The sequence below is a fragment of the Ascaphus truei genome, chromosome 5 (genome assembly GCF_040206685.1).
Source record: "Ascaphus truei isolate aAscTru1 chromosome 5, aAscTru1.hap1, whole genome shotgun sequence".
Taxonomy (NCBI): domain Eukaryota; kingdom Metazoa; phylum Chordata; class Amphibia; order Anura; family Ascaphidae; genus Ascaphus; species Ascaphus truei.
In genome coordinates, this window is record NC_134487.1 from 36,611,060 (window position 1) to 36,630,785 (window position 19,726).

General features: G+C 44.3%; 1 protein-coding gene across 2 annotated transcripts in view; it reads left to right on the plus strand.

Annotated features, from left to right (window-relative positions):
• Nucleotides 1-516: 516 nt before the first annotated feature.
• GSAP (gamma-secretase activating protein) overlaps nt 517-19,726 on the plus strand; it is a 95,835-nt gene continuing 76,625 nt past the window's right edge. For both annotated transcript variants that reach the window (XR_012801611.1, XM_075599623.1), the window contains exons 1-3: nt 517-1,999; nt 13,834-13,910; nt 17,481-17,537. Coding sequence is in view for 1 of the 2 variants with exons in the window: in XM_075599623.1 (XP_075455738.1) it covers nt 1,924-1,999; nt 13,834-13,910; nt 17,481-17,537 (210 nt within the window). In the remaining variant the exon portion in view is untranslated. The remainder of the gene's footprint in view (nt 2,000-13,833; nt 13,911-17,480; nt 17,538-19,726) is intronic.

A 19,726-nucleotide genomic window follows, 5' to 3' on the forward strand; every position in this document is an offset into this window, starting at 1 on the left:
GGCGCCTTGACGTTGACGCTGCTCCGCGCTGATTGGATGTTTTCAGCAGGCTCTGAAAAATAGCTTGGCTGTCGGCTGAAAAATCCAGCGCCTCAGCACGCCTGCGGACGCTCGCGTGAGCCCCCTCTCAAGGCATCCTCATTGAGGATGCAAGGGCTCAGCGCGGCCTCTCCTTCTATGGACTCGACCTAATGCTGCAGTTTATAGGAAGCAGGGGGGATAGTCTACCCTGAAAATTAGTTTCCTCCCCATCCCCCCCAGACATCTGTCACTTTCACTTCCAGCACTGGCACCTGCGTGGGACACGGAAAGGAGTATGAGTGACGTCACCGCCGGTCCCATTCACCTCTTCCCCGAACATTTTGCTTTCACCTCCCATGTTGTGTGTGTGTCTGGGGAGATTCCCGCAGCCCGGCCTGAGTGACGCTCAGCGGAGCCAATGGGAAAGCAGGCTGCTGCCCCTCCGATTCGTCCGATGAAAGGCGGGAGGCGTGGCCAGGGGGGTTTGTGTACACACATGACCCTTGAACTCTCAGACTGCAGGAGCTCAGGGCGTGCTGTGCAGTGACATACTGCTCACCAGTCTGGCTTTCTGGGGTGGTTAGTGACACATCGTAATCTCTTAGGGGTTAGTTATATGTTGTTTCTCGGCAGATTAGTTGTATGTTTTGTCCTCTGAGAGGTTACTTCCTTGGGAGGTTGGCTATATTCCTTGTTCTTGCCAGTTAGTTATATACCTTGTTCTTGCCAGTTAGTTATATACCTTTGTTCTTGCCAGTTAGTTATATACCTTGTTCTTGCCAGTTAGTTATATACCTTTGTTCTTGCCAGTTAGTTATATACCTTGTTCTTGCCAGTTAGTTATATACCTTGTTCTTGGCAGTTAGCTATATACCTTGTTCTTGCCAGTTAGTTATATACCTTGTTCTTGCCAGTTAGTTATATACCCTGTTCTTGGCAGTTAGTTATATACCTTGTTCTTGTCAGTTAGTTATATACCTTTGTTCTTGCCAGTTAGTTATATACCTTTGTTCTTGCCAGTTAGTTATATACCTTTGTTCTTGCCAGTTAGTTATATACCTTTGTTCTTGCCAGTTAGTTATATACCTTTGTTCTTGCCAGTTAGTTATATACCTTGTTCTTGCCAGTTAGTTATAAACCTTTGTTCTTGCCAGTTAGTTATATACCTTTGTTCTTGCCAGTTAGTTATATACCTTTGTTCTTGCCAGTTAGTTATATACCTTTGTTCTTGCCAGTTAGTTATATACCTTTGTTCTTGCCAGTTAGTTATATACCTTTGTTCTTGCCAGTTAGTTATATACCTTTGTTCTTGCCAGTTAGTTATATACCTTTGTTCTTGCCAGTTAGTTATATACCTTTGTTCTTGCCAGTTAGTTATATACCTTGTTCTTGGCAGGCTAGTTGTCCTATGACTGGGGAATTTGATACATTTGGGCAGTTAGCGCTCTGTAAATATTGCAGACCAGGGGTTAGATAATGTGGTGTGAGTGAAGCTAGCTATCTTCTGCATTTTTTATGTCAGGAGGAATCTTGTGCTTTGGAAGAAGTAAGAGGCTGATTTTATGTTTTGGAAGCTGCTAAAATATCTTATGCATTGTTAAGTGGGATCTTGTACATTGGGTTTAGTGAAGCCTCTGCATTGTAAGATTAGTGGCAATAATGATCACTGGATCAGACTTCCTTCATTGCTAGTAGTGAGAACCCTGTGCATTGACAGGTAGTGGGGGCTGTGCAGAATGCCATGCAGTTGGGAGATTAATTAGACTGTGTGTTGGGGCCAGTTAGAGATGTGAGGGATCTCATGCAGTGGGGGTTCAGTGGGTCCTCGGCATTGTGTTGTGGGAGAGACCTTTTTTTGCCCGGGGAGTCGCTGAGCTGTGTTTGCAGAGAAAAGGACCGGAGATGCTGCTTGACTTTCGTGCCAGTTTTAATCTCCATAGAGATGTTCTGCCGTGGATTGTGAACCAAGGACCTGCTGGTAATGTCTCGTCTTTGTGTGTCTTGTCATAAGCTGTTCAACTTGGTTTTTTTTTTTCAAGTGGGCTGAAATTGAAACCCAGAGATGTACCAAGGACACACATCCATTTGGGCTCTGTGGTATCACAATTTAAGCTCTCGGCATAGCCATATTCAATCGAGCCCTATGTGGCACACAGAATTACGTGGAGTTACTTTTCTGATGCTCGGTGGTGATTCACTGCCACACATCAGCCACATGTCCCATACTATTATTCGGGGACCGTGTCTAGAAATGAACACCATTTTATTTTATTTTTAAACAGTGTCCAATGCGACAAAGCTAAGTGACACTTAAATCACGGTGCAGATTTGTTTGCCAGGGATGTTTATGCCACCAATGCTTTACAGGCTTGAAGTGAAGAGGTTAACAAAACAAAAACGACGTCTCTGTAGGACAACATAATATATCCAATTTCATTACTTGTGCACTACTACAGTAAGTCCTCAAACTTCCCAAATCACAAGCGGTGGGTGGTCTCTATTGAATATGCTGTGATGCAGAGTTCCTCTTTGAAATGTTGAATAGTTGCAGAATAGCGTGATATATTTGTATTGACCGATGCATGTTCAAAAGGCCTTGTCATTTGGCGTTTGATACATAACTCATCGTGAATGACGGGATTATATCAATTCATTGTCACAGGCTTTTGAGGACGGATGGTATAAAACTTGCAGAAATAGTCTACCTAACACACACAGCCCCTGTAAGCTCAAACCCCAAATCCACCGCATCATATATTTTTGTGTCAAAAGGACTAGGTTTGTGACCTGTTTAAAGAACAAAAGACAAAAAGGCCTAGTGCTACATCCAACTTGACACATTATATAGTTAAATAGTCAGTGTTCGACAAACCTATACATTTGCACGCCCCGGGCGAGTGGATTTAACATCGTGGCGAGCTCCTATTGGCCCAAGCAGTGTGGTACTAGGCGGCGAGTAGATTTTTTTGTTCGGCGAGTAGATTTTTTGGTGATTTGTCGACCACTGTAAATACTTATTTGTTTATCTCCTCATAAGCAAGGGTCATTTACAGTACTGTAGTTCAATTCTTTGGCCAAAGTACTTTAAGCCTACATTGAAGTCACTTAAAGGAGCAGTCCCATGTAGTAGGTCAACATTTTATTTTAAACAACTGAGAAGTGTAATTAGCTTCTCTAGAAAGACTCAATCGCTCATAAAGTAACAATTTTACTTATCTGTATCAGTGAAAAATGAATGTTTTCCTTTTCTGTGGTACATCTACAGCAACTTGACATTTTATATAGTTAAATTCTTATCTGTATATCTTCAAATAAGCCAGGGTTGTTTAGTTCAATTCTTTGGCCAACGTATTTTAAGCCTACAACCACGTCACGGTATGGTCCCTCTGTAGGCCCTAACACTGCTGTACCTGCAAATAGCTCGCATAACCTCTCTTTCATATCCTCTGTAATGGAGGGCACCTCCAAGTTGCTTTACCAATTTCAATTGGTTATGAGAGCATTTTGCAGGTGCAGGAGTGTTAGAACTAATGTTGTATCGGGTCCTAAAAAGTGCCGGGTACCCGGCTAAAAATTAGAAATTTTTCAGGCCGGGTATTGATTACCCTGCCGGGTAGTTTTCACATACGGGCAGTGGAGGGTGAGGAGGACCACACTGACTTCCTGGTGGCGGTGGGAGCAGCGGCAGACATCCTTCAGGCGGTGGTATCATTCTTCAGCCGGTGGGAGCAGCAGAAGACGTCCTTCATGGTGCACCTCCCCGGCTGTCCAATAGTAACGTTCCTGCTCCGGTCACACGTTCCTTTGCTCCCATCGGCACCGGCTATGAAGGACGTCTTCTGCTGCTCCCCCCGGCTGAAGAATGATGCCACCGCCTGAAGGATTTCTGCCGCTGCTCCCACCGCCACCAGGATGTCGCCGTGGGGTGTAATATTCATGCATGTGTTGCAGCTCTCGGAATATTTTGGAGAAAGACATATATATATATATATATATATATATTTTTTTTTTAATAAAATGGCTCTTCTTTGTGAGGTTGCAGACCTCTGGGCTAGTACAAGGCAAGACTTGGCATTTAATATTGTAATTGGCTTTCTCAGATTGTCAGGCGCAAAATGAATGGTTCTTTTTTCTTTCTTTTTACTGTGAAAGATATGCTTATCAGTTACATTTTGGTCTACACGTATTAGTTTAGTTAATGATGGTATTCTAATTAGTTTGAAAATGTAGATTAAAAGAAACACAAGACTATATACCTTTTTGGAGTTTACAAGAGGCTTATCGCGAAAGAGATTACATGAAGATTTTAAAAATCCTAGAAATAATTTGGTTAACATGCGACATTTTTTTTTTTCCAGCATTGATTTCAAATACATAATGCTTGTCACGTGTTTTTAATGTGGCAATTGTGTATTGTTACGAATTCGGCAAAGATTGAAGATGAATTCGCTCCAGCAATCGTCTCAATTTATTTTAATGTCTTCCATTAGTTAGCATCCTAAATTATTACTTATATATATTTTGTAAGAACTAAAACATCTAATTGTAACATATTAAGCCTATCATTATTAGGTCATACTAGTCCCAAATTAGACAGCATCTTTAACATGCTGTAGGCAAATGTTGTCCCTCTCTTCTGGTAATACTAGCAGGCCAGTGTAAATTAAAATGACAGAGTGCCACATGCCACACGCTGCTGTGATTAAAAAATGCTCCACTTTGGAAACAGTGTCCCTTTCCATTGCAAGTTTCCCATTTTGAGTTTGAGTAGCTCACATCTTTACTCCAATAAAATGAAAATATGGCACAGTGCAGTTGGACGTCATTGCCAAATAATAATCATATTTTTTATTCTTATATAGTGTTGACCGTGTACATTGGGTTCTACATAGAATTTTGCAGGCACAGTGGCTCTCTGCCCTGTAGAGCATATGGACATAGTGATTTGCCCAAGGCCAGGAGGAGCTGATACTGGGATATTATCACTGAACTACAGATGCAGCCAGACTTGCTGTCCCCGTTGCCGCGAGTTTCACTGTGCCGGTGCGGCTGCTTTGCAGCTGAAGATCTCGCAGCCCGAGTACTGTGAGCTGCCAAGAAGGATTTAGTCTGTGGGATTCCATGTTTCTGAATGGGACCCTGCAGCGTGGGCCATACTACAAGGACAGAATACTACTACTCGCCTTTCAGATGAACCGTGTAGCCGTATCCGGTCCCTGTCTGCAGTCGCCTCTGCCGTCTGGATCTGTGTCCCCTGCTTGCTGAAGGTAAGAGATGCAGGCTGTATTTCCCTTACCCTGGATGATCTAGATGCCTTTACATGGGTCTCTACATCATGAGGGGGGCTGTGTGGCCATATTGGTCATCCACATAATCAAGGAGGCTGGACAATGTCCCCCATCCTCTCCAGCCCTCTTGATAATGTAGATGAACAAATTGGCCATTTAGCCTCCCCCTCTTGATGTAGAGACCCATATAAGGGAATCTTCATCCTCCAGGGGTAACACAGCCTGCATCTCTTACACAAATTAATGTTTTCAATTGAGCGCGCATGCAAGCGCGCACATTTTCAACAGACATCTGAAATTAATCTTGTTGCGCGTCATGTGAGCGGTTCAGCCAATAAGGGTGTACCGCTCACGTGACGTCATAGCTCCCTGTCGCCTCCCGATGCCTGCAGTGCGAGTGACGTCGCACGTGCACTGCTGTCGCTCCCCTAAACGAGGCCTTCCCTTCAGCGAGTAGGGGACACGGATTGATTGGAATGGCAGCCAGAGGCGACTGCAGCAGGGACCGGACACAGCTGCGCAGCTCATCTGAAAGGTGATAGCGGTATTCCCTCCCTGCAGGATGGCAGCGTTAATTCTTCCAGGCCGCAAGGCTTGCTGTCCTTCTGGCCGCGGACGGCCGTTGGTCTCCGCAGCCACAAGGACTGTAAGTCTGGCTACATCTGTACTCTTTCAGTCCTACTATGAAACAAATATTAAATTGGCCATCTATCTCTACCATTTTTTATAGTTGCTTCCTACATGCTTTTACTGTAACGTTCATATATGTTGCAACACGGTTGGCAGTATCTCACAGGCCGGAATGGGACATTTGGTCGCGGCTGTTTCGCCGCGACAAAGTGGTCACCAGTACTTTACCATGATTCACCCCGCCGCTGACTGCTTTTAAGGTAAATTTAATTACTGTTTAAGGTAGGTTAATGTAAAGGGTTTTAGCGGTTAGGGTAGGGAAATCATTTAAGGGTTTTTTAGGTAGGGGGTTTTAGGGTAAGGGCTTGGGTTATGGCGTTTTAGGGTAACGCACTTACCTTTGTGGCAAAGTGGCCGGCTGCAGCAGCTTCCAGCGGCGGGATGAGTCGTGGCAAAGCGCCGGCAGCCATTTGGTCGCAGCGAAACGGCCGTGACCAACATTTCCTTGAGCGCTCACAGGTAGCGACTCCTGCAGAGATCAGCTCAATCATTGTCTGATATAGCTGGGGAGTAACACTGAATTTAATTTTTAATGTGTTATAATGTAACAAAACATTTTTTTTCTCTATCAATCATTTACAAAGTTACACCCCCTTCCTCTTCTGAAACAGGCTCTGGCACACCCATTATTGAGCCCTGCCCTCTCTCTAGCTGTGCACCAATTGTATCTAGTGATCTATCTTATTCATGCGCCAGGGTTTTTTCCCTTTTCTCTTGCACATTGTTAGGGTGTTAAGATTCCCTTTATTCACCTAGGCTGCAGAATATCTACTTATTAGAGTATTGGTTTACACTTGTATTTTAAAGAATAGCACCGTAGTACTTTCTATTGTTCACTTCCTGTATCTAGTGACTGCTTGGTCACATGATCTTCCCCACAGAACTTTGCATCTTTGGTCCTCTTCTGCTGCACTGACAGCCACTTAGTGAACCCCCGAGCAGAATCTTCGCCAACCGATCAGCAACTTAGTTAATTACTTATCATTGTGTGGCTTGTATTGATGCACATATTAAAGGGAAAACAATTACATTTAAAAAAGAAACCGGCAGCTTGAACTGCTGCTTTAAGACAGACTGTTGTGTTGAATAAATGTTGTGTTGTGTGGGTAAATCAGCTGTGGTCCTGCCCTGGGAGAGCCCCCCTGTTTAATGTAAAATTACTATAACCTGAACTATTGAGCAAAGAACATTGAAAGTCAGACATAACCTTTTAGAAACCGAGGTAGCACAAAGTCAGTTACATAGTAGATGAGGATGAAAAAAGACGTACGTCCATTAAGTTCAACCTATGCTAAATTTAGACGACCAATACTTTATCCTATATTTATACTTACAGTACTGTGTATTCATCCAGAGGAAGGCAAACAAAAAAACCCTAGTGACATATCATCCAATGATATCTCATAAGGGGGGAAAAAAATTCCTTCCTGTCTCCAAGAATTGGCAATCAAATTACTCCCTGGATCAACATCCTTCCCATGTTTACTTATTTGGTATATATTTATATACCGTTCTTTTCTAAAAAGAAAAGGTGAAATGATTGAGCCCCCACTGTGCCCCCAGCCCCCCCAACACATTTTTGAAACCTAATAAAGCAGCTTTATACATTGATATGAATACTCAAGGATAGTATTTATCATTTTCTATTGTCTTTAAACATTTTTTATATATTGGGGCAAAGTTATTTGACTTGCTTTTGTAAGGAAAGTGTAGGCAATAATTATGTTGTAAAAACAGAAAAATTGTGAGCGTATTTCTACAACCATCCTCACATCGTATCCAAAAAACTCTGTCTCAAACTACAGGCCAATCTCACTTCTCCCAATTCTATCCAAAGTCATGGAAAAATGTGTCCACTCCAAATTAAGCGATTACTATACCAAGACAAATTTCCCTAGCCAATTCCAATCTGGCTTTCGTCCCAAACACTCCACCGTAACTACCCTGCTAAAAGTTTGCAATTAAATCCAGTGTGGAATGGAACGGGGACAACTCACTGGTGCAGTATTCCTAGATTTTGCAAAGGCTTTTGATACAGTTGATCATGCTATCCTGCTTAACAAACTCCAGAGCTCTGGAATAGACAAGCATGCTTTAAACTGGTTTCAGTCCTACCTATCAGGAAGATCCCAACATGTGTCCACCTCAGTCTCTAACTCCAACCTCCTGGATATCACCTGTGGTGTCCTGCAAGGCTCTGTTCTGGGGGCCCTACTCTTCTCAGTGTTCATTAATGATCTTCCCACAGCTTGTAAGGAAGCCTCAATACACATGTATGCAGATGACACAATCCTATATGCACACAGCCATAGCCTCTCTGACCTTCAACACATACTTCAGTCTGACTTTTTGAGACTCGAAAACTGGATTTCCCAAAACAAACTGTTTTGAAACACTGACAAGACTGTAACAATGGTATTTGGGACCAAGACTACATTTTTAAAGCCTCAAGCGACTGAGCTCCAGATTAGAACCAATGCTAACACCACCCTAACCCCTGTCACTAGTTTTACATACCTGGGCATGTGGTTGGACTCCCACTTAACATTCGGAATGCACATTGATACCCTGACAACCAAGACCTATGCCAAACTAGGGGTACGTTACAGGAACATATCCTCCCTAAGTCTCCTGGTCAGAAAGCGTATCGCACAGCAGATACTAATGCCAATTATTGACTATGGAGACATAGTTTATGGCTCGGCACCTCAAACCCACCTTACCAAACTTGACACCCTCTACAATTGTATTGTATGTCTTTATTTATATTGCGCCATTAATGTACATAGCGCTTCACAGCAGTAATACATGTGGTAATCCAATAAATAACAGATAATATAAATAACAGATCATGGGAATAAGTGCTTTAGACATTAAGGAAGAGGAGTCCCTGCTCCGAGGAGCTTACAGTCTAATTGGTAGGTAGGGAGAACGTACAGAGACAGTAGGAGGGAGTTCTGGTAAGTGCATCTGCAGGGGGCCAAGCTTTATGTGCCATGTGTTCAGAATAGCCACAGAGCTATTCATATGCTTCATTAAGCAAGTGTGTCTTAAGGTGGGTCTTAAAGGTGGATAGAGAGGGTGCTAGTCGGGTACTGAGGGGAAGGGCATTCCAGAGGTGAGGGGCAGTCAATGAAAAAGGTTTAAGGCGGGAGAGGGCTTTAGATACAAAGGGGGTAGAAAGAAGACATCCTTGAGAAGAACGCAAGAGTCTGGATGGTGCATAACGAGAAATTAGGGCTGAGATGTAAGGAGGGGCAGAAGAGTGTAAAGCTTTAAAAGTGAGGAGAAGAATGGAGTGTGAGATGCGGGATTTGATCGGAAGCCAGGAGAGGGATTTCATGAGGGGAGATGCTGAGACAGATCTAGGAAAGAGTAGAGTGATTCTGGCAGCAGCGTTAAGGATAGATTGTAGGGGAGACAGGTGAGAGGCAGGAAGGCCGGACAGCAGGAGGTTACAGTAATCAAGACGGGAGAGAATGAGGGCCTGAGTCAGAGTTTTAGCAGTCGAGCAACAGAGGAAAGGGCGTATCTTTGTTATATTGCGGAGGAGAAAGTGACAGGTTTTAGAAATGTTTTGAATGTGAGGGGCAAATGTGAGAGAGGAGTCGAGTGTGACCCCAAGGCAGCGTGCTTGGGCTACTGGGTGAATGATCGTAGTTCCAACAGTAATGTGGAAGGAGGTAGTAGGGCCAGGTTTGGGAGGAAGTATGAGGAGCTCTGTTTTAGCCATGTTGAGTTTAAGGCGGCGGAGGGCCATCCAGGATGATATAGCAGAGAGACATTCAGAAACTTTGGTTTGTACAGTAGGTGTAAGGTCGGGTGTTGAGAAATATATTTGTGTGTCGTCAGCATAGAGGTGATAATTAAACCCAAAAGATGTTATTAGGTCACCTAGAGATAGTGTATACAGAGAAAAGAGAAGAGGTCCCAGGACAGAGCAATGGGGTACCCCCACAGAGAGATCAATAGAGGAGGAGGAGGTATTAGCAGAAGAGACACTGAAAGTACGATGGGAGAGGTAGGATGAGATCCAGGATAGAGCTTTGTTCCTAATGCCAAGAGTATGGAGAATGTGAAGGAGAAGAGGGTGGTCCACGGTGTCAAATGCTGCAGAGAGGTCGAGTAATATGAGCAGAGTGTAATGACCTCTGTCTTTGGCAGCATGGAGGTCGTCAGTTATTTTAGTGAGGGCTGTTTTCGTGGAGTGAGCATTACGGAAGCCAGATTGTAGAGGGTCTAGGAGAGAATAGGTGTTGAGAAAATGGAGCAAGCGAGCGAATACAAGATGTTCAAGGAGTTTAGAGGCAAAAGGCAGGAGGGAGACAGGCGGATAGTTAGAAAGACAGGTAGGGTCAAGCATGCTGTTTTTGAGTAATGGTATGACTGTTGCATGTTTGAAGGAGGATGGAAAGGTTCCAGAGCAGAGGGAGGAGTTAAAAATGTGTGTGAGCGTAGGGATTATAGTAGGAGCTAGAGGTTTTAGGAGATGGGAGGGAATGGGGTCAAGAGGGCAAGTGGTAGAGGGAGAAGAGGCGATCAACAGCGACACATCCTCCTCTGAGACAGTGGAAAAAGAGTCAAGGAAGGCAGGAGGAGAGTTAGGAAGAAGTGTAGGATGGGAGGAAGAAACAGAGGGGATGTTCTCTACAATTCAATTTGTCGTTTTGTTCTCCAATGCAACTATAACACACATCACTGCGAAATGCTCAAAGAACTAGATTGGTCATCACTAGAGTCTAGGCTCCTCAGCAAACACCCTCTAGAGTGAGGAGCAGGCTCGTGGTTCGTGTGTCCTATTAACTAAGGACTGTCTGGTTTGCATTACTCCTGATTTGCCTCCTCTCTTTGCTGTTCTCTGGTGTTCTCAGTTGTTGCTAGTTCACTAATACATTGTAGCTGTTTGCATGTAGTTTGTCCCTGAATATATCTATACAAAAGTTAAACTGTGGATTTATTTTGCCAATTAGTTTAGGGATATTGTATGTGTATTTAATTAGAATATTACTTAGAATTTGTGGAGGGTCTTCTATTGTTTTTACATAGGGTCAGTTCTGTTGTTGTGGGTTCTGGGGCTTGGGAAGTACCCTCTTGTCCCCCTGGGACTGAGGGGAACAGGCCTGACAAAGGGACAAGTCCCGAAACGTTGCCCCCCTATACACCCACTTTTTTTGTTTTCTTTGTTCCCCTTCCACTATTCACCTCACCTTCCCTTCGTTGTCCCATCCTACTTTTCCTTTATCGCTGATCCTCCTGTACATCCCACGTATGGCCCTACCTATATGTTATCTGTTCTCCTAGTGTGGCGTTGTCAGATGTTTGACTTCTTTGTGCACTGATTAAATTTTCAATTTGGTTATATACCAGTGACTTTGTATCTATTATTAGAGTGTGCTGAATTTTCTTCATTACTTTATTGTGTTTGAGAGGGATTGGGCCCTCTCTAGTCCGTGGCACCCCGCTTTGTGTATATTTATCTACTTTGTGTGAGTGCTGTCTATTACTTTTGTCTATATTGTTTTTAACTCCTTCATGGCCAATGAAGAGCAATATTTTTTTTGTAAGAAACTACAGTACCACAGAGGTTAAAAAAAGGCATGATTGAATTTCATATATATTGAAAAAAAATGAAGTGTTAAGCACCTCTGGAATCAAGGGGTTTCCGGAGCTGAACAGCGTTCATTTTAGCTCCTGGGACCCCCTGCTTCCCGAGATGCTTAACTTTCTAATGACCCGCATGACCCGGGGGGGGGGGGGGGCTTTAAACATTCATATTGTTCACCCTGGAGGAGACCGTATTGGGAGACCTTCGGAGTTATGAATCTCGAGAAGCAGATCTTCTACCCACCACTACTTTAATAAAAAATAAACTGCTCCTGTTAATTGCCCTAAAACTTTATCTGTTTGGCTAATGATGGCGTTATAATTACCTTCCCGAAAAGGAAAAATGGGCACGGAGTAACATCTTGTCTGTATGTGTAAGGGTGCAACAAGACTCAAGGGCCTTATTCTGTATAGTCGGTTGCAATTTTTTCAGTTGAAAATCCTCATAGACGTAAATGGTGGATTTTCGGCCGAGCACGACCCGTACGGCTGCTTTGGCATATATAGAATGACCATTTTAAAGATTGAGAAAACTGTCCAAAAAACACTTCTGAGAACATTCACGTCTCACACGGGCCACTAACCTGTTTTTTTTCTTCCCCCATAGTCACTTGGCATACAATGCTTTCTCTGCAGCCAAGGATTCTGGGTAATAAATGCAAATGAACACTGTCAATTTTTGCTTCCCAATGTTCATACAGTCATACATGGTAATGGGGAGAAATACTTGTAACATAGACACCAAAACACAAATTGAAATGATTTAACTGTCATGAAAGCAATTTGAGCTTTTGTGTGATCCACAGATAATTCCCTAGCGTTAACCTTTCATTGCCAATAGGGCTGGTTTTCAAGATTTATTTTAATCTCACATCGACATTGTCCTACATTGAAGCATTAGGCTAAGGCCCCGCTGCCTCAGACCACGCGCCCGCACTGCAGATAGGCGGCGCGTGGAGAGGCACTTGGGGCTTTTTCCGGTCCAAAGGGACCATTTTTGCGAGCGGGGGCGGCGCGGCCATGACATGGGGGGAGGCATGGCCATGACGTGGGGGGCGGGACCGCCGTTCAGCCCCTCAACCAATGTATTGATAGACACTAAGTTGTTTGATGTTGTATTTATTTAATAAATGTACATGTTGTATACAACCACTCCATAATAGCTCAACTGTTCAGCCCCTCAGCCCCTCAACTGTTTAGCCCCTCAATTCCTCAGCCGCTCACACACACAGACAGGCACTCACACACATATACACAGACAGGCACACACATACACACACACAGACAGGCACTCAGGCACACACAAACAGGCACTCACGCTGCTTTCCCCCCACACTCTTCTCCCCGCTCCCCGAAGCCTCCCCTCCTCATTGGCTCACAGCCACACCACGTGACGCGTCGCCGCTTGGGATTACAATTCTCTTGAATCCCCTGGCGGCTGACGCGTCACAGCGTGTAGTGAGCTGTGCAGCCAGGGGGGACCGGGACCGGCTCGGGAGGATTCCCCTGCTGGTGGGGAACGCTCGTGCGGCCGCCCGCGCCGCCGGGCGCAGCGGGTCCCAGCCCTTAAAGGGACAAACTGTTTACAGCAGGGCTACTGCCACCCCTGTCTTGTGGTGGTAACTAATAACAAGCCAACAGCAACATTATTAAGTGCATCTGCTTTGAGCCCTTTTTGCGCTATCATTACATCTGTTTTTGCACTTGGTCTCTATGTTGTGTATCAGTCCTTCTGATCTCCTCTTGATCTTCCTTGGACTGATCGGCAGCTTCATGAGCCTCCACTTGGACAGACACAGGTTTTGTGCGGCTGCTATTTTCAATATTTCTTCAAAACCAAAAAGTACAGGAAGATTTCACAATGAAAATCGTGCTCTGGATGACGGTGTTTTGTTAAGCTACTTGTCAAATGCGAATTGAACCAAGTAAGGGAGACTGCACATTACATTTTATACACCCAATTAGATTGTAAGCTCCTCGGAGCAGGGACTCCTCTTCCTAAATGTTACGTTTGTCTGAAACACTTATTCCCGTGACCTGTTATTTATATTTATTATTTGTTATTTATATGATTACCACGTGTATTACTACTGTGAAGCGCTATGTACATTAATGGCGCTATACAAATAAAGACATACAATACAATACAATACACTGCATGGGTGACTTGAAATAAAACTTTGTGGACAAACGGTTGATTTACTTACTATTTTAATATGTAATATTTCAGATAACGTGGAGAGAAGCTCAAGGACACTGCGTGTAGTAAATGTTGAGCGAAATGGAAGGATTCTTTATACTTGGAAGGTATTTTGTTCTCTCCAGTTATTTTATTCGTAACATTCTATAACAAATGTTATACGGCTTGCAGTAAATGTTTAGGCGCGCATCAGATAATTTGGAAGGAGATGAGCTGTACTATTTGGGTCCTGTGAAAATACGAGCATCTGATGCACTCTAGATTGGTTATCAGCAACTGTTATCTGCACCAAAGGATAAAGTCTATTCGGAAACTCCAAATTAAAACTGAGACAATAATAAAACCCTGTGATATTTTTCAGATATTGCTTTACATGTTTAATTATACATCTACAGATGCAGCCAGTTGTATCTCCAACCTGCCCTAGCACATGTGCTGGTGTACCGCAGACTAAACGTGGAGCGTTCACAGCCAAGTGCCGAGCAGGGGGGAATTGCCTATCAGGATTAACACAGCGGGGTTCCCAGCTTCTGAATGGAACTCTCACTGTGTTAATCCTACCGGGCTGCACCAGTCTGGAAGAGATGCGCAGTGAGAGCAGACAGAATCGGTTCCTCTCTCTGCGCACCTCTAACAGGCGATCGCGCTATTTTAATTACATAGCATTGAACATTCTGACTCCAGGTCCAATTCTTCATCCAAATGTAAAGCCTAACGGCCTGGGGACTGAGAGGGCAATCCTGAGACGCCATAGGCTCTCCCCGCAAGTGGCAGACACCTTAATTAGAGCCAGAAAACCAGTGGCTGCCAAGGTTTATTACAGGATATGGAAAATGTTCAAAAGATGGTGTTTTAAACATATAGTTCTAGAGTCCGCATCAATTTTTAAAATCCTAGAAGGATTTGACAGATCTTCTCTGAAAATACAGGTATTTGCATTAGGCAGTTTCTTTTAGAAGCCAATTGAAAACCACAGGTACGTACAAAACTATATCAGGATCACTGGGAAAATAAGATTAATTTGGATAAACGTTGGCGGTTTTCACTGAAAAGTGATATTTGTTAGTAGAGGCTTATATGGCAATAAAGAATCATCATTGGCTGCCACTAGTAAACAATCTCAGCCATTGGAAGTTATTGGAAGAGACTTGTGGAATTGGAGGGAGACTTGGATGCCAATTTTAGTTGTTGTCTTCATTAAATAATTTTAAGGAATATTGGAGTATATTACTCTTCCAAGTGAATAACAAAGGCCCCATGTGCTACTCTAAAGTACAACATAAATCTCATCTAAATAGATTGGTTCACCTCCAGGCTCCAGTTGAAGGAGCATCGTAAAAGAAAGAGCCACAGTTCTGGCTTAGCTGCTACCCCAGCTGGGTATTTGCATGAAAGTGCAGTACAGTATGTTAGGCTACGGCCCCGCTCCCTCCGTCAGCGCGCCCGCACTGCAGATATGCGGTCTGTAGGGAGCAGGAGCCGGAGCGGGAGGTGGGCGGGAGTGGGAGGCTTGAGCGGGAGGGGGGGCGTGGCTTGAGCGGAGGGACCCGCTACTCTCCCCCCCCTCCCTCCCTCCCTCCACGGGCTTGGGCTGGAGCTGCTGATGGTAAGCAACACACACACACACTCATACACACACGCAGGCACTCTCTCTCACACACACACGCAGGCACTCATATATACACACACACACAGGCACACACATACACACACACACAGGCAGGCACTCACGCACTCAGGCACACACACACACACATACAGGCACTCACGCTGCTTTCACTCCACACTCCTCCCCGCTCCCCGAAGCCTCTCCTCCTCCCGAAGCCTCCCCTCCTCCCGAAGCCTCCCCTCCTCATTGGCTCACAGCCACACCACGTGACGCGTCAACGCTAGGGATCACCATTCTCTTGTATCCCGTAGCGGCTGACGCGTCACAGCGTGTAGTGAGCTGTGCAGCCAGGGGGGACCGGGACCGGCTCGGGAGGATTCCCCTGCTGGTGGGGAACTCGCGTGTGGCCGCCGGGCGCACCGGGTCCCAGGTCTTAGAGGTGAATGTCTGCTGCTGATTAGACGGTGGTCATTGTGCATCGAGGGACTGTCCAGTTGAAGTTATATATATATATATATATATATATATATATATATATATATATATATATATATATATATATATATATATATATAATAAAAACAGAGCTACAGATTTGTGCTTTAATACTTTTTGCTGTATGTACCATTCTTTGAGACAAGAAAAAAAGGGGGGGATGGGGGAGCACTGGTGAAAATCTGATAAATAACCTAATAAATCTGATAATCAGCAATACCTGTACCATTCTTTGACCAAACAATTTACATTTCGAAAACACTGACCTGGAATAAGTATCTTTTTTTCCCTTCTCCTTAAGGCCTGGGACATATTAAGCGCTTAGGTGCTGCTGCTCGCTCTCACTTGCTGCCGCTCGCTCTACCAGGAGCTTTTTGCTGTCCTGACAGAGGAGACAGCAAGCGCTTGGGAGGCGGGTATCACTGTGTGTGTGTGTCACTTGGTAGCTGTCAGTGTGTGTGTGTCACTTTGAAGTGGTCTGTGTGTTTGTGTGTCACTGGGGAACCTGTGTGTGTGTGGGTGTGTGTGTATATTATATAATATTTTAAAAATTAAAAAAAAAGACATGTGAGAATAAATTATTTATTAACATTGTGCAACTTTGATAAATATATTCGCGCGCACATGCATACACATACACACACATGCATACATACACACACACACACACATGCATACACACACACACATGCATACACACACATGCACACACACACACACACACACATGCATACACACACACACACATGCATACACACACACACACACAATGCACACAAACACATGCACACACAGACACACACACAGGAGACATGGATCGGGGCAGAAGGGGGACAGGGATCGGGGCAGAAGGGGGACAGGGATCGGGGCAGAAGGGGGACAGGGATCGGGGCAGAAGGGGGACGGATCGGGGCAGAAGTGGGACAGACCGTCAGGGGGCGGGCCGGGGGCGGGCGCGTCACTGACCGGGGGCGGGCCAGTGACGTCACGGAGCTGGTTCGCCCTCATTGGCGAACCGCTCACGTGACCGGCCTGTCTCGTCGGCAAGCGGGGGAATTTTAAATTCCCCTAAGACCTGCGCTTCCGCACGCTTGCGGAAGCGCAGATGAGCCCCTACTAAAGCCGCTCTAATTGCGACTGTAGGGGCTCAGTGCTGAGCGGGAGCGCGCGTCAGCACGCTTCCGCCAGCAAGCACCAAACATGGCCAAGGCCTAAGGCTGCATCCATAAAAGCACCGACAGCGCTCCTCCGTGCGCGATCGGGAGGCGGAGCACTGACATCATGGGGCCAATAGCTTGCGAAGTGCCAAAGTCACGGCGCCGAGGTCGTGACGCTGCTTCGCTGTGATTGGAGGTTTTCAGCTGACAGCGCGCTCAGATACAATTTCTGATGTCGGCTGAAAATCCCTGCGCCTCAGCACGCCTGCGGACGCTCGCGGAAGCCCCCTCTCAAGACATCCTCATTGTGGTGCACGACTCAGCGCTGTCTGTCATTCTATGGACTCAGCCTAATGCTTTCACTTTTATTGTCGTTTGCTATCCTCATTGTTTTTTGTGTGTCTATCTTTCTCTAGGGAATTGAGAATGTTACCAACATTGGTTTGTATGATCCTCAAGTGGAGCAAAATGAGGTAAGGTATGCTGCATATCGCAGACGACAATAATGATTTATGCAGTATGTCTCATTTAAGCAGTACGATATAAAGTAAAATGCAATTGTTATTGTGTACCTGATGACAAAGTGGCTTCCCCAAAACCATACAATAGAATGTGTTTCTTTTGTGGTTCATTTCTGCAGGTGATATGTTTTTGTTGACAAATCAGAATGATAGACATCAACTAGCTTGTTGGGTGTGTCTAAAGTTTTCGGAATGTTTCCCCCCCCCCCACCCCTCCCTCCTAATATATACATTGCTAGGGCTTCAACCATTACAACAATGATAGATGATTCATGCCATAAGTTTATAATGTAGGTACCTGAACACTGGGCTATTCTTCCAGTGATGACAGAAGCTGCATTGTCTCCTGCTTTACGATAATTATTAGCTGTGTGATTTGTAGCGAGTTCCCTTACTTTTTTTTTTTTTTTTAATCTTTCAACCTGTAGATTTACTTGTTTGTTTAAAAAAAAAAAAAACAGAGACCTATTGAGGACCTTTTCCATATCTGCTCGGAGAGCTTTAACACATTCATAGGCAGATATTAAATATACTGTACTGTGAAGCAGTCTTGCCCTTGCTCAGGAACATTTCAGCTCCATTCTAATGAGTCCAAGTGGTTAGAGCTCAAACCTTCCATAGCCAGGAGATTACTTTAAAACATATTGAATAGTGCCAGTGTGTCTCTTCCATTAAAGCCGAGTGCTACTGTACTTATAGTTTAAGCATCTCATCCGCTATATAAGTTGGCGTTTCTTACGAGGACGAGAGGAGGTATTTATAAGAGACTTTTGAGAACTAGGTCACTAAAGTCATGTGTCTAGAGTTCAGTTATAGATTTTCTCCTGGGCAGAAAGGCTTACAAACATCTACATTTAGATCTTTCTGATTTATCCATGGAAATAGGAGTAACATTGATGTAAGGGTACATTAGAGTAGAACTTTCTGAAACCTTCCCCTATAACATCATATCAGTCACTGGTTATTGAAGTGAGGCTGCGGGGGGTGATTTAATGTGCCTTTCACTATATTTCCACATATGAGTGCTGGACTCTCCTTCGGATCCCTGATTTTTCCATTCTGTCATAGTGGTCAGTTAATTTTGAGTTGATTTTTTCCATAACTGCTATTTTCTTTCGAAGGTCAATTTCACCAGCGAGCAGCTCACAAAACAATACAGATTTCCAGGCATATAAGTGCTAGTCCACGGGCAGCGCCTGAAGTCAAAGCCGAGTTCCCAATACATTCCCCACTTCCCATGATAGCGCTAGTACTGAGTGAGATCCCAAAGTCCAGCCCCCCAGGTGAAATATAATTATACCAGTCCTGCTTTCAGTTGAGGAACACAACAGATGTGGGTGCACAATTTGGGGTAATACGTCAAATTTGGTGTAAATGGTGGACCATCACGGGGCAAAAATGAAGAGCAGCCACTGTGCAAGATTTCTGCCCCTGTGTGTGTGTGCCCGTGGGACTGCTGGTTAGTTTCTGGTTGCGTTCCTTCAGCCCTGCTATTTAGTTCTGAGCTGTCTGTCCGCCACTGGCCACACTCCTTCCCTCTTTTGGAGATGTGTGCTCATATAAGAAGTAAAAGTAGGCCCAGAAGAGAATGATTGCAGTGCCCTGCTGACTCTCGGCCGGATTCAGATCCAATGGAAGTGCTGAAACGGAACAGAAGAAATGTTCAGCAGCCCTAAGGGTCATTCTGCAGATGGGCTGAGGGTAATAAGAGGAATTAAAAAGGTGTTACCCAACAGTGGATCTGTGTGTGTGTTGTGTGTGTGCCATAAATTGGCATTATTCTCCGAATACCACACTTATTATGTGGTCTATATTAAAAAAAAATGAATTAATTATTAGATCTGGACAAAAATATATTTATATATCCATGTACTGTACAGTAGGTGTATATCTTGAGCAATACATATGCAAGGAAGATGTGTAAATGCTCCAATAACTTGATTCAGGGATTTTTGGTGATCAATTCTGCAGAATATTAAAAACCAACCACAACATTTCTTTAAAAAAATAATGTAAATTGTGTTGAGACTAAGCATGTTACTGTGTATTATGTAAAATACTAAACTATGAACCACAACTGTGGAAGTTCTGGGAGAGATGATATCTGTCATAGATATCAGATTATGTAGGTTTTTGCTATT